The sequence below is a fragment of the Gigantopelta aegis genome, chromosome 7 (assembly GCF_016097555.1).
Source record: "Gigantopelta aegis isolate Gae_Host chromosome 7, Gae_host_genome, whole genome shotgun sequence".
Taxonomy (NCBI): Eukaryota; Metazoa; Mollusca; class Gastropoda; order Neomphalida; family Peltospiridae; genus Gigantopelta; species Gigantopelta aegis.
The window spans coordinates 12589169-12603571 of NC_054705.1; the positions used below are offsets into that span (position 1 = coordinate 12589169).

The 14403-nt window shown below is 34.6% G+C and overlaps 1 protein-coding gene across 1 annotated transcript in view; it reads left to right on the plus strand.

Annotated features, from left to right (window-relative positions):
- LOC121377463 overlaps positions 1–14403 on the plus strand; it is a 44291-nt gene that overhangs the window by 9811 nt on the left and 20077 nt on the right. The window contains exon 3 of the mRNA XM_041505460.1: positions 1670–2014. Coding sequence (XP_041361394.1) covers positions 1670–2014 — 345 coding nt within the window. The remainder of the gene's footprint in view (positions 1–1669; positions 2015–14403) is intronic.

Below are 14403 nucleotides of genomic sequence, written 5' to 3' on the forward strand. Positions count from 1 at the left end.
TCTTTCTAATTGTACTTACCTTTGTTTTACACCCATTAGCCAGTATTTGTTTGATGCTCAGGTGTCCTTAAACGTCCATCCATCCATCCATCCATCCATTCGTTCCTTCGTACATTCATCCATCAATTTATTCATTCATGTATTCATTCAATCATTTTAATTATACAATATCATTGCATACATGTCTGTTCATTATGATTGTTAGGGCATAGCTGATGGTATAATTTATGATATAATTTCCCATTGACTGGTCCAAATTTCTAAAAAAGATGCATTATATCAACACTTTTGTGTCTAACGTTGCAGTTGATCTTACATAACCGATGAACAAAAAACAAAAAAACAAAACAAACAAAAACCAGCAGTATCACAGGCCAGGCTTTGGCCGTGCCAATATTTGGTTCAATCTTTAATTTTAAAAAAAACACTCACCAAAAATAACTCTGAAACAAACAACTAAAAAAACCATTTACCAGAATTTGTCATGATGAATTTTACTTGATCGATGCAACACACACACACACACACACACACACACACACACACACACACACACACACAGTCCCACCGTGTCCGACACTGCATGATGTTAGTCCTGATCAAAATATAATATCGCCAAACAGTGTCATCGAATTTTACACATCTCTGCTTGAACATAAGCGATAGTTTAAAAATAACAAAAATAACAAAAATAAAAAATTACAAAAACAATATTATCGAAAATATATCTGTACCCTTCTTCAGAATTTGACAAAATATTAAATTTGTTGCTAATTACTGCGAAATGAAAAACAAAAGGGGAAAAAAAAGTCAACACCGGTTGTCACTCAAGTTCTTTTTTGCTTAAAGTTATACAACTTGTAAGCTTTATATATATATATATATATATATATATATATATATATATATAAAAAAACCCCAGCAAAATATAATAAATACATATTTACAATATCTGATAATGGTGGGGAGCGCTATAGCACTATCTAAAATACATTCATGCATGAAAAATAAATACATATCTAAAATAAACGAAATAAACCGTACACATATGCATGATAAATAATTACGTCGGTAGTAATATGGAAGATATTAAATATAAACACATCATGTGCGTAAGGAAACTAAATACACACATACAACACAAATCTTAAAAAGAAAAATAATAAAAACTAACAGTAATAAGATCATAATAAATAAATAAATAAATAAATAAATAAACTAAAATATAATATAATACAATAAAATAATAACAAATATTAAAGAGAAAAAACACACAAACTATATAGCATCTTATGTGGGTATATATGTAAAAAAAAAAAAAAAAAAAAAAAAAAATAGAGCGAGTTTTAACGACTAAACGGGTAGGTGTAAGACCACTACACGCTCTTCTCTCTCCACTAATCACTAACCAACTAACAACTAACTCGCCGTTCTGGACAGACAGCCCAGCACAGTATGCTTATGCTTGAACATTAATTGGATATAACAGGGCCGTAGCTGGAATTTTTTGTTGGGGTGGGGGGGGGGGGGGGGGGGGCAACTGAGTAGCTAATAGTCTAAAACTCCTTAAACAGTTAAGAAGATAATTTTCTTTAAGCTTCTAGAATGCTTTCCGGCTAGCTACGGCCCTGTATAAGCACCATAATAAGTTGAAATGAAATATTTGCAGATATATCAGCCGAGTTGACTGGCTCGTCAGCTGTGGGACATGAGGGCGGCTCCTACAACTTCATCTGCACAGTCAGAAATGCTATTGGTTTTACTGACAACATACAGTTCCACAGTGGTTTAAACGGGCACATTGTGGTATCCTTATTTCAAGACGACTCCAGCTGTCGGGAATACACCGATGAACATAAGGCCCACATAACTCGATGTGGATCGGGAACAAACGAATGGTCCGCTGAAACAAAGAGATATCACATGGGGGTCCACAGTCTGAAGAAAACGGACCTCACTGGCTGGTGGTGCTATTTGCCTAACTCGGGAGTACACAGCAATACTTTAGATCTTAGTAAGTACTGTTAATGCATTTTCCTATACACCTGTTGTAGTTACTTACGATCTGACATGACAATACAGACCGCAAAAGATCATTTTATAATTACTCACCAGTTGGCTAGTAAACGAAAACCAAATCACTAGCCAACTCAGGATCGTTACTTACCAGACAACATATCAAGTATTAATATTAATATACCTGAAAGGACGGCTTTTGATCACCAACCTCTATTGTTTTACTTTACTTTACTTTACTTTAATTTACTCAAATGCAGATGCAGTCACTAGCGTTATATATTACATAATGGAAATTATCTGTATTCTTATTGGTTAAAAACAAGTCACATGACCTTCCATAAATAATGATATTGCCCTTAGACGGTCCCACCGGTCCATCAAAAGTGATATTGCCATGACCAATGAAAATAAAGATGAGACAAAATTCACTTCAATTAATGAGTAGGTAACGTAATGCAACGTCAACTGCTAATTGTAGTGTAAACAAGCACATACGACAAAAACAAGGTCGTTAATCGTCAAATTGTATAAGAAATATCTCACAGATTTAGAAATGTACATAATACATCAAAATACAATTGGAATCAGCACTCTCAGGATGTTATGTTCCAAATAAGAAAATGCATTTGGAGGTAATCGGTAACTCTTCAGTATTAAATGTATGTTCAGATTTATCACATTTCGTGTTTTATTTTGCTATTAATATGATTTTGACACTCTTGTTGGTTATAATGTCTCTAATTTGATTTTTGTCTTGGTAATGCTTCAACTGTTTATTTCCGCATTCCCTTGCGTGTTATACGATGTCATAGGATTACTTGACTTCACTAAATCCCCAAATCCCGTATTTCGATTCTGATAAACAAAGCAAGAATGTACATGTCTTATGGATGACATTATGTAACAAAACAATTACTGACCACATTTCGGACAATATCATGTTTTATGGACCGAATAAATTGATAGTGAGCGTTGGGCTCGGTCAATATCAATTGCTTCGGTCCATAAAACATATTACCCTCAATGACGGTCAATAATTGATAAAAGTTCCTGTGCATCATTAAAATTTCAGTGAGACGTATATTTATAAAATTTTAAAATATTGTGTTTTACATAGATGTACTATTATCTGTGAAAAGTACAGTGATCCCCTCCTGTCTTCTGAACCTGAAATACGGTCTGCACAATGTTTGGTGCGCCGTCGGTGACGATATAACAGAACAACGTATTGACGTCATGTCATGATCGTACTTTGTGATCACCTAATCGGTTGCGTAAAGTTCTTCCACGGATTGGCCTTAACACAGGGATGTATTGGGATGTTAAACTTGTCATTTCCAAATGATTCCACATGTGTACCCGCTTGATATTGACGATTGGTTAACGTGACGTCACGTGTCGACTCACTAAACATGGAAGATCCCTAGTATTCTTAAACTGTCGAGAACATGTCCGCAGACACTGCATAGTTTTCTGATGAACACCAATGAACACCAAAATGACTAGCAACAATGTTTGAGCCATTCTAACTGCAATCATGCCCATCTTTCGAAGAAGTTAATTTTCTTCGAGGCGTGACATCACACTGATGACGATCAGATGCCAACAAAAGTGACGAGAATGTATACAATAGTTTTAGTGAACCAATGGTAAGAAAAATGATGTCAAAGAGGAGCACGTGACCAAGAATGCTAGTAATGCAACTTATGATCACAAAGCATGAATAGCTCGTGCAATTGCCTGGGCACTGCTGGGATATGGAAGGAAGTGGTAACACGTTTATTTACTGAATTTATTATGACCAGATGTCAAGTAAATTATACTCTATATGCAATTATTTTGTGCACAGGAACATTTTTCCGCGATATATATATATATATATATATATATATATATATATATATATATATATATATATATATATATTACATTTTCAGTGCAATCAAAGTATGTGATATTTTTCAGACCATATACTTTAAGAATTTGATAACTTTGCAAATTAGCAAACGTATTTGTGTGACACTCCATGATTGACGTATGCATTCATAGTCATCCAATAAAAACATTTCAATGGCAGTTTGACACTGAAAGCTGTCCAGCGTTGAGAAAACAAAAAATGTTAGGCAAAACTTTATTTTGATGTAAGGACATCCAAAATGACGTCATTGGAGTTTGACCTCATTTCCATTCAAAAATACACCGCGCCACATATTCTTACGTCATTTGAATATCTAGTAATGGCGGACTGGAATTAAAGTTGAATTAAAGTTGCGTGTACAGTTTACAAAAACACGTTGTATTAAGCTTAAGCTTATATGATAAAGAGATTATTACCCTCGTGTATTTCGGTATCGTCAATGTCATATATTAGGAATAAAAATACAATTTTTATTACTAATATATGATTTTGACGATACCAAAAAACACTCTGGTAATAACCTGTAGATATCCTATAACTTGCCCATGATATCCATGGCATAAACCCATGTGATATGTTAGTGTATTAACCAGGTTAATAATGGTATGCAAATTTAAATTTGCAAGGCCTACAAGACATGTGTGTGTAACATTTTCAAAGATTTATTTAAAATGCATGACGTCAAACTAATTTGTGCTAATCGTGATGACCTCATATTACCGATGGCGGCGACTTTAGTACAGCGAATTACTAAAAATTGAATTATAATGATATTTTGGAAACGTTATAGGATAAATATAATTCGCTACTCGTGTTTTTTAATATCTAAAGTGTCAGCCCCGTGTTGGTAATCGGTGTTTGTCTTGGCAGAGCCTCCACAAATACCGATTAACATAATATCAGTTGATATGTTCCATATTAAAAAAAATACTTGTGACGAATCCTCTCTCACATATCTTTACCAAAGGTCTGTCCATCAGATTGTTTATGATTGGAAACTGGCAGGAGTATATAACCATTTCTTCTCCCATGTTCACAACAGGATTACCCACTTCAAGTCTGTCCTAATATTAGTGTTTTGATGGAAACTGGCAGGAGTAACCAATTTCTTTGATGTGTTGGTCAAGTATCCTAATATTCTTTGAATGGGTGCAATTCTTTGATGTGTTGGTAATATTTATCTTTGAATGTAAATGAGTTATTTCCCAGTGTTAGTTGTGACGATTTCAAAACAAATTCTTCAGCCAAATTGTTTTCGTATTCAGTATGTTATGGCTTCGAGCCCTAGCTTATATGGGATGTTAGTATATAGTGTCTTGTTATATTATTGGACTGGTGAATCAAGCAGTCTGTCATCCCAAATAAGTGATTTTAGAATACTATGAATGAATTACTTACACATTTGAGTAGGGATCGTTAATCCACCTAGTTTGGTCTCATTGGCAAATCACACGAGTTTGCATTTTCTGAAGTATCTTGTTCTTCTACTTCACTTTTTATTTTATAACTTTTATCAATCTTACGAGTCTAATAGTCGATAGAAAGTTGCAGTCTATGGATCACAGCTGATTAAAAACAATCACTTTTCCTTTAGGTGAAGCTCAGTAGATAATGTTTTAACGTGTTTAGTTTTTAATATTTGTTGGACATTGGATACTTTGTTGGAAAGAAAGCAAGAAATGTTTTATTTAACAACGCACTCAACACATTTTATTTTACGATTATATGGCGTCAGACATATGGTTAAGGACCACATAGAATTTTTAGAGGAAACCCACTGTCCCCACTACATGGGCTACTCTTTCCAATTAGCAGCAAGGGATCTTTTATTTGCGCTTCGCACAGGCAGGATAGCACAAATCATGGCCTTTGTTGAACCAGGATTTGGAGTCGGTATCTGGATTAAAAATCCCATGCCTCGACTGGGATCCGAACCCATTACCTACCAGCCTGTAGACCGATGGCCTAACCACGACGCCACAGTGGTCGGTTACTTTGTTGGATGTCTCTATAAATATCAAGAGTCCATTATAGGTCATGGGCTACATAGTCCTAGTGCAACCGCCGCCTCCTCCCCCCCACCCCCAACTCTACTACATTATGATTTTCTAGAAGCCCCAATATGTTCTCAACATGAAACTATCTGCTAACAGTGAACAAATTGGGATCCACTACTCATCTGTCATTAGTGTTTGAGGGTACTCCATAAAATGTAATGTTTTTCGTTGACGTCGGGCCATAATTGGTACCCTCTAAATTTTGTTCAGCACATGGCATATTTAATATAGGATATCCACTAAAACATATGACTAAATCATCACTAAATGACCACACCCCAATTTCCCGTTCAACTCCCCATAAAATATCTCAATGTCTATATTTTGTTTTTCAGAAGACCACACTGAATGTCTGTTACCTGCTAACTTGATAGTTTGTCATATTATTTCATTTGACACCAATACCTGTGTTTATTAAAATTATACAAGTTGAATTTTTTCCCTAATTATAAAACAGCTTATCCACAAAAGTTAAAGCAGATTTTAAAAGAGAAACAAGGTTCAAAGGAACAATATAAACTGCTATGCAAAACATCACAAATACCAAAATCACAATTAAAATATCAGGAAAAAGTGTTTAACTATTCATTACAGGAATGGAAAATATATTATAGCATGCCCTTTAAATGTACTAGAGATACAACTTTGTGGTGGTTTCAGTACAGAATATTGCATCGAATATTCGCAACTAACCATTTTTTATTCACTATATAGATACCAATAAATGTACTTTCTGTAATCTGCTGCCAGAGACAATGAAACACTTATTCTATGATTGTCATTTTGTTAAAAAGAACCTATGGAAATCTATTGCAAATTAGATAAAACAAATACTATGGGTGAACATATTACTTTTGATAAACAAGTTTACCTAATGAACAAAACAGTGTAGTAAATTGGATGATTATTAGTATAAAATATTATATTTATTCTATAAAAATCAAAAACAAAAATTGAACTTACGGTCATTACAACGGACAATTAAAAACAAATTAGAAATTCAAAGGTGTATTCTGCTTAAAAACTGTGAATACGAATATTTTGAAACATATTGGAAGAAATGGTATAATTTATTGATTGACAATTTTACATGAACTTTTTCAACTGGCTTAGAGACAAACATTAAAAGATAAAATTTGCAACCCGTTATTCTGTTCTTTCACTCCTGATATTTCGTTTTTTTCCTTTCTTCTTTCTCTTCTTTCTTAATCCCAGAAATAATTAAAACTAATTACCGACATGTATGAAAACTGATGTACATGGATATTTGTGTGTGTGTGAGGAGAGGGAGGAGGGGGAGGGGGGTGAGAGTAGGTGCGTGGTTGAGAGAGCTTTTTCAATGCAATATATGTTTTAAACATGAACATTGTGTACATGTAAATATTCTGTATATACAGTGCATATATATATATATATATATATATATATATATATATATATATATATATATATACGAAATATAATAAAAATATGTGTACGTCAGTGAGCTCAGGGCACCTCAACCCTGACACTGCCAAATATTTCTGGGGACAATTAAAAAAAAAAAAAAAAAAAAAAAAAAAACAACACCAACAAAACCCCCCAAACAAGGTGTGGTGTTTTACAGGGGTTTTCCGAATTTTACTCTTGTAATCCAAAATGTCGGTCTCAGATTTGGTCTCTTTAGAAAAACAGTGTTTAGTTTATGTTTGAAGGAACTTTTTCCAAGGAATCCGATGTTGCCAACCGATTTTTGATCAAATGTGTCCATCTTCATTTTCGATGGTTTAGCATGAACAGTTATATATGTAAATTCTGGTTGATTAAAAAAAAGAGAAAAGTTTCTGCCCTTTTAAATTAATTCAAATAATAGCTAATTCAATCGAATTCAGAATCCAACATGACAGCCATATTGCTCAACATTGAAAATCGTTGCCAAATTGGTGAAATATTATGACGAGTTCACCAAACCCTTTTCAAATGCTCTTAATATTTTGATCTTGTATATGTATTGCTACAGTATCGCACAATAAAATGCACAATGAAATCGAACATTTACTTAAAATGGTTACTGCAGTAAAACAAAATATGAAGGTGTTTCCAAAGTATCTGTTAAATCAATTGTCACGGGGATTCTATAATACCCGTAACTGAATAAAACACGATTGTCCAAATATCTCTCCTAACTGTATATCTATTAGATCTCTCTGTAACGGTCAGTTCAAAACCGCTTTGGCTCGTCTAGGTATGATCAGAGATACGATCTTATATAAAGTATATATTATTATAGCACGTTTAGTTCACTAGAAAACACAACAAAAACACAATACACTTTAGAATCTGTATTAACCTACGCTGACAAATGTACTGCCGCAGTAGTTAATTAATAACAACAACAATAACAACCCAGAACTGATCACTTAATTAGTTAATCTCTAGGTGTCTAGTTTACACAATATGCTAATCACTTCACCGTGACACAACACCCACACGTGTGATAATTGAGAAACGCTTCCAAGGGAACTTAATTGATAAAGGAATTACAGCTCTATTCCTAACTGGTTAATTTTTAATTAACCCTAACTACTCATTCAGTAACCTTGTAACACAGAATTAATACTGGTACCTATCACAATAAAGACAATAACCTACAGTTTACCTAGGTCTTCTAGGATGACTGGCTAAGCTTTATATTACCAAATACTCGTATAATGTTAGAACAAAAAGTCTACGATTTACTTCGTCAGATGACCGAAGACACTGTCTAAAGAATATTGGTATAATACAGTATTAAAATATTTAAAGTCACATCAATCACATCAAGGTTATACACAGAGCAGAAAATATATATTTACCAAAGTCCCGTCTGAACTAATATAGATCGTTCAGTGGACGACGTCCGTGATCCCCTGGAGCCTTCCTAGTTCTCCTCGATATATCTAAAACACTAGCTATTTATTAAAAAACAGAATATCGCCTGGGGGTACAAGGCGGTCCTCCCCCCTATCAAGTGATATATCCCCAACTCCCAGAGACGCATTTTTGTCTTTGATCGCCAGACTACTGACGCCTTGGTCGCCAAAATCACGGTCGTCGAAACCGTACTCGCGGAGGTATTACGTAACTACTAGCCACATGGCCTCCACAGCTGGACTAAGTGCATATTGAAATGCCCGATCGCGCGAAGGTATTACGTAACAAATCGCCCATCTGGGCTAAGTGCATTTTGGAACTGCACACGGCCTTCTAAAACAATTAATATCGCCACAGGCGAAAAGAAATTAAGAGCATGTACCGTCACATCAATGTTGGAAATTGACCCCCCAGAAATGCTTGTCGTATCCAGTCCTTTTCAATAACAGTACTGCCTTACTCAATGATGCTGAACAAATCTCAGAATTGAGGATGTTATTAAATATTCTTTTAATATAAGGAAATGGGAGTTCACTAAATTCTATGAAAAATTCATTTATAACTGCGTCAAACCAAAGACTTTTTTGACAATTTAAATGTTTTATTGCAGAAGTTAATTCAGCATCTGTAATTTCCTTGTCCAGTTGTTGATATAGTGTTTCATTGTTATTGAGTTTACAACTCATATCAACATGAACTTCATAACGGATAATATCAGAACTACCCGAACCTTTAAAATGTAAAAAAAAAGTATGAAGAGGCATTTTAGTAATTGTCTTCTTTGATTTAGAAAAGATACGATCAAATTCTTTAGGGTTATACTTTTTCAAATATTCAAGCTTGTCGCCCTGCCAGGTATTGTTTTGTCTTTTAAGATGTTTTTCGAACTTTTTGTATGCAGGTTTACATCTGTGTAAGTTATTAATATTATCAGGACATGTACAGAGGTTATTACCAGAGTGTTTTTCAGTGTCGTCAATATCATAAATTAGGATATATGCATACATATATATATATATATATATATATATATATATAGAGAGAGAGAGAGAGAGAGAGAGAGAGAGAGAGAGAGAGAGAGAGAGAGAGAGAGAGAGAGAGAGAGAGAGAGAGAGAGAGAGAGAGAGAGAGAGAGAGAGAAAAGAAGAGGATTCTTCAGGTGTTTTCTTAATATGGAAAATATCAACCGAGTGCATGTTAATCGGTATTTTTGGAGCTTCTGCCGATTAAATAGTTGAGGTTGATATTTTACAAGAGTAATAAGAGTAGCGAATTATATTTATCCTATAACACTTCTTCTAAAATAACATTTTCACTCGATATTTAGTAAATTACAGTACTAAAGTCGCCTCCATCGGTAAGATGATGTCATTACGAATAGCACAAATTACTTCGACGTCATGCACTTTAACTATACTAAGCATTGTGAAAACGTTACGCTCAGGTATACAGGTCTGTATTGAAATTTGTTTTGTTTAACGACACCACATTGATTAATTAATCATCAGCTATTGGATGGCAAACATTTGTAATTCTGACTCCTGGTCATCAGAGGAAATCTGCTACATTTTGTTTTCAAATGCAGCAAGGGATCTTTAATATGCACTTTCCTACAGTCAGGAAAACACATACCACGACCTTTTTTTAAATTGTGGTGCACTGGTTGGAAAGAGAAACCCCAATCAGCTGAATGGATCCACCGAGGTGGTTCGATCCTGCGACACAAGCACCTCAAGCGAGCATATGTAGTTGTGTATTTAATACATACACTAAATTGGAATTTTATTTCCAAATAATAGTTTAAGAAATGTAACACTGCTAGCTAATGCCGGAAATTTCTCAATTTACACAACTAGGTCAGCTGTGTTTCTACGCGGACTGATGAACCACCAATTATTACACATAGGAATATAAGTCTATTTAAACAATAAACATAAATAAGAAAACAATTGTGAAACGTTACCTACACTTTTAATGATATTGTTTAAAATGTCTTTTATAGACAATGCAATAGGTAAAATTCACGAACAATGTAATATTTAATTTGCTCGTAATACGTCACAAAACCTTCAGCGCGCCAGTTTTATAAACAAAGAAAAAGCGAAAGAAAAATGTCAAGAATTGTTCACTGTCTGTGTCTTCATCGGTGTGTTTTCTTTTATTGATGTTCATGGAATTACTCGTTGCTGAAAAGTTGAAGTTTATATTAAATGTGCTTCTATAAATCATGGCTCCACTGAATAATCTGGTTGCCAGTTCATCCATGCTTTCTACGTGAGGAGACGGTGCATGTGACGTCATTGGTGCTAATCGTGGATGTATCGCCTGGTATTGTTTGTGAATTTCGAATCTGTAGATCTATTAAATGACCGAGATGTATTATTTCCTGTGAGGATTGTGCACATTTAGGTTTGCATGTGAACAGATGCCACTGCATAATTGTTAATTATGTTGACATTTGTGTGGCCTGAGAGTTGACAAATTGTTGTTGGATTAACACCCGCGTGCACCAGCTGTATGCTTGAAATTTTCCTGGCACTGTTATTTGGTTTTTAACCCACTAGATCAGCATTTTGTGCCATGTTTTTCATGATAGTGCCTAAAGAATTAATCCCAAGAGGTTGTCGTTTGAACCATACTGAGCTTTCGGATAGTTTGTTGTGTGGTTGCTACTGTAGCTAAGTAAAGGCTAAGGCTGTCCATGTGTGTTGTTCCACGGGGCCGTTGATGAGTTTAACTTTTATAAATTTCTAAGCAGCGGCGATCAGGACAACTAACATTTGGAAAGGTTTTTGGATTAAAAGCTCGTTGGCGAGTAGTGTTCCCTTCTCTAGTTTAGGTATCGCGCTCATTAAATTGCAAATATTCGTCACCGTTTCCGTCTGTTTTCAGTTCAAAAATAGTCATTTGTAAATAATGATAAGTAAATAAATAAGTAAATAAATAAAATGAAATAATTTGATTTTTAAAAATACACAATAAATGTTCCGCAAAATAGCATTTAAACAATTTATAACAGTTAACTGCTTTAATAGGCAATGCAAACCAAGGACCATCTTTAGTTACATATCTCTAAGGGCATTCCCAATAACCATATGCTATAAATAGTAGTATTGAATATGGCATAGTTCCGGCAGCTGAGTTGAATACGGAAAAGTGTATATCATTTTCGAATTTTGTATTTATATATACTCTGTCAAAAAAGAAACGCATAGCCGAAATATTCATGGAATTTTGTCTTTAATACAGAGTGGCATAATTTCGTTATTTATGATCGTATCACAGTCAAATTTGACATGAGTATGTGACAGTGTGGACTGGCGGCATAGACTGAATGAGTCTCTGAATCCGGGCATGTGGAATCCTAGCCCATTCTTCCTGCAGTGTATGTGACATTTGCGGAAGCGTCTGAGGCTCTGGGTCACTGGCGTACACGTCTGTACAGTTCATCCGATAAATGTTCAGTGGGGTTGAGATCTGGCGATCTTGATGGCCATGGCAGCACATTAATGTCCTCATTCTGTAGGAAATCCATTGTTACACGTGTCGTATGCGGCCTGGCATTGTCCTGCTGAAAGAGTTCTCTCTGTCGTTCCAAAATTGGAAGCATGCAGGCCTCCCATACCTCCTATATTTCCTATATTTTTATAGGATCCTATAAAGCTCCTATATTGACATTCCTTGCCTATATTTGACTCGATTGTTTGCCAAAATGCCGATGAACAAAATATGTTACTGAGTTACATTCGCAGTGAAAGGCAGCCAGCCTGTCAGAAATTCAAAGATGCTTTGAATGTGCACCAACTTTAGAATGATCCTGTATATCGGCATGGACTGCTGGCAAGCCTTGGCATATATTTGTTCAAGATTGAAAATTGACATGAAAACCATGGTCCCCAGCAGGGCCAGTAAAACTAGCCCTCCAATTTAACTGCACAGCCAAAATCAATACTAGTATGTTCTTTGTTGAATAATAAACATGCATATAGTCTGTTTGTGTCAAAAGGAAACCGATGAATTGGCATATAACTTCATAATGAATAAAGTTAAAATTCATATTAGCAACATATTAAATTAAGTTTTAAACCCATACCAATCCAAATCACATTTACAAAAATAAAATAAAAAGTAGTTACTTTAAAAGTTACCATTAAATGATACAGATTAAATATCATTTTTAATACAGGTATACGAAAGAAAATACTAGAACAGCCAAGGTATGCAGCTTCACTTGCATTGTCTAAAGGTAAAACTGCGCGTTTTAGTATATTAGTTTGGAATGGCAGTCTTCTTTGTGCACCTTTGAAGAGGTGGTTCAATATGGAGAACTCTCCCATAAAGGATTTCCCTGGGAGTGGCGGTCCTCCTAAAGATGAGGCACTAGATAAAGAGTCATGGAATCAACCACTATTTTGCCAAATACCCAAATGACTGCATTGTGCAGAGATACGGCCCTGATCTCGTATTACGGTTTTGTCGTTCAGATTACATTGGATATATCCTTTGCCGTTTTATAAATATATATTGTTTTTATTTGAACTGATTTTTTTACGCCCAAAAACGTTATTTCAGATGATATGGGTTTAAAATTTAATAAATTAATATGTATGAATTTTATTTTTAGGCCTACATGTCTGATCCGTAACCATATGTCCGACGCCATATAACCATAAATAAAATGTGTCGAGTGCATCAATAAATAAAGCATTTCCTTTAGACCTACATGCCAGTTAACTGACTTTTGAAATAATCCATGTAGTAATGGAACATTTCATTGTTAGTACAAGATAAAATTTGATTTTGTCCAAGAATAATATAAGCTAATTACATATGATTGATTTGTACCATAACATTGAATATTGTCAAAAAGTAGGTCTACTAAATAATTATGGCGTATCCAGTCCATTAAACGGACAACTTAAAAAAAAAACCCAAAACATAATATGTCTGCAATATAGACCGTGGGCCCACTATAACCCCCCTGCTCCCCCCCCCCCCCGGGATTTTTTAAAGATGAGTGTAGGCACCCTATTTATTTTTAACAGGGCAAATTTCTGATCTAGGTGAATGTTCCACATAATTTTTTAAAATATTTGAAAATAATTCTCGACTATATCACTGCTTTTACTTTAAAGCTGGGTTACTGGTGAATGTATTCCACCAAAAAATAATAAATTTTTGGCATCTGACTAAGCATAGTGAGTCAATGAATTTGAAATGTCCTGAGTATTACAAACATAGTATATGAAAAAACTGCATGGAAATGTTCAAGTTAACATCCAGACATAATTTGAACAGGTTTAAGACCAAATTATGAATGCTATTCATGCTAAATTACATGTTCATAACAACAAACCACAAAGCAATGCAATATATGTGGTATGGATATAGTACCGGGGGTATACTCACCAGCAAAAGTTACACAGTTCCCGATATACGCAATTCTCTATGTACATGTGTATATACCTAAAACATTCTAATCCTTTTATTATTGTATTATGTTTAATATCTGAAGGC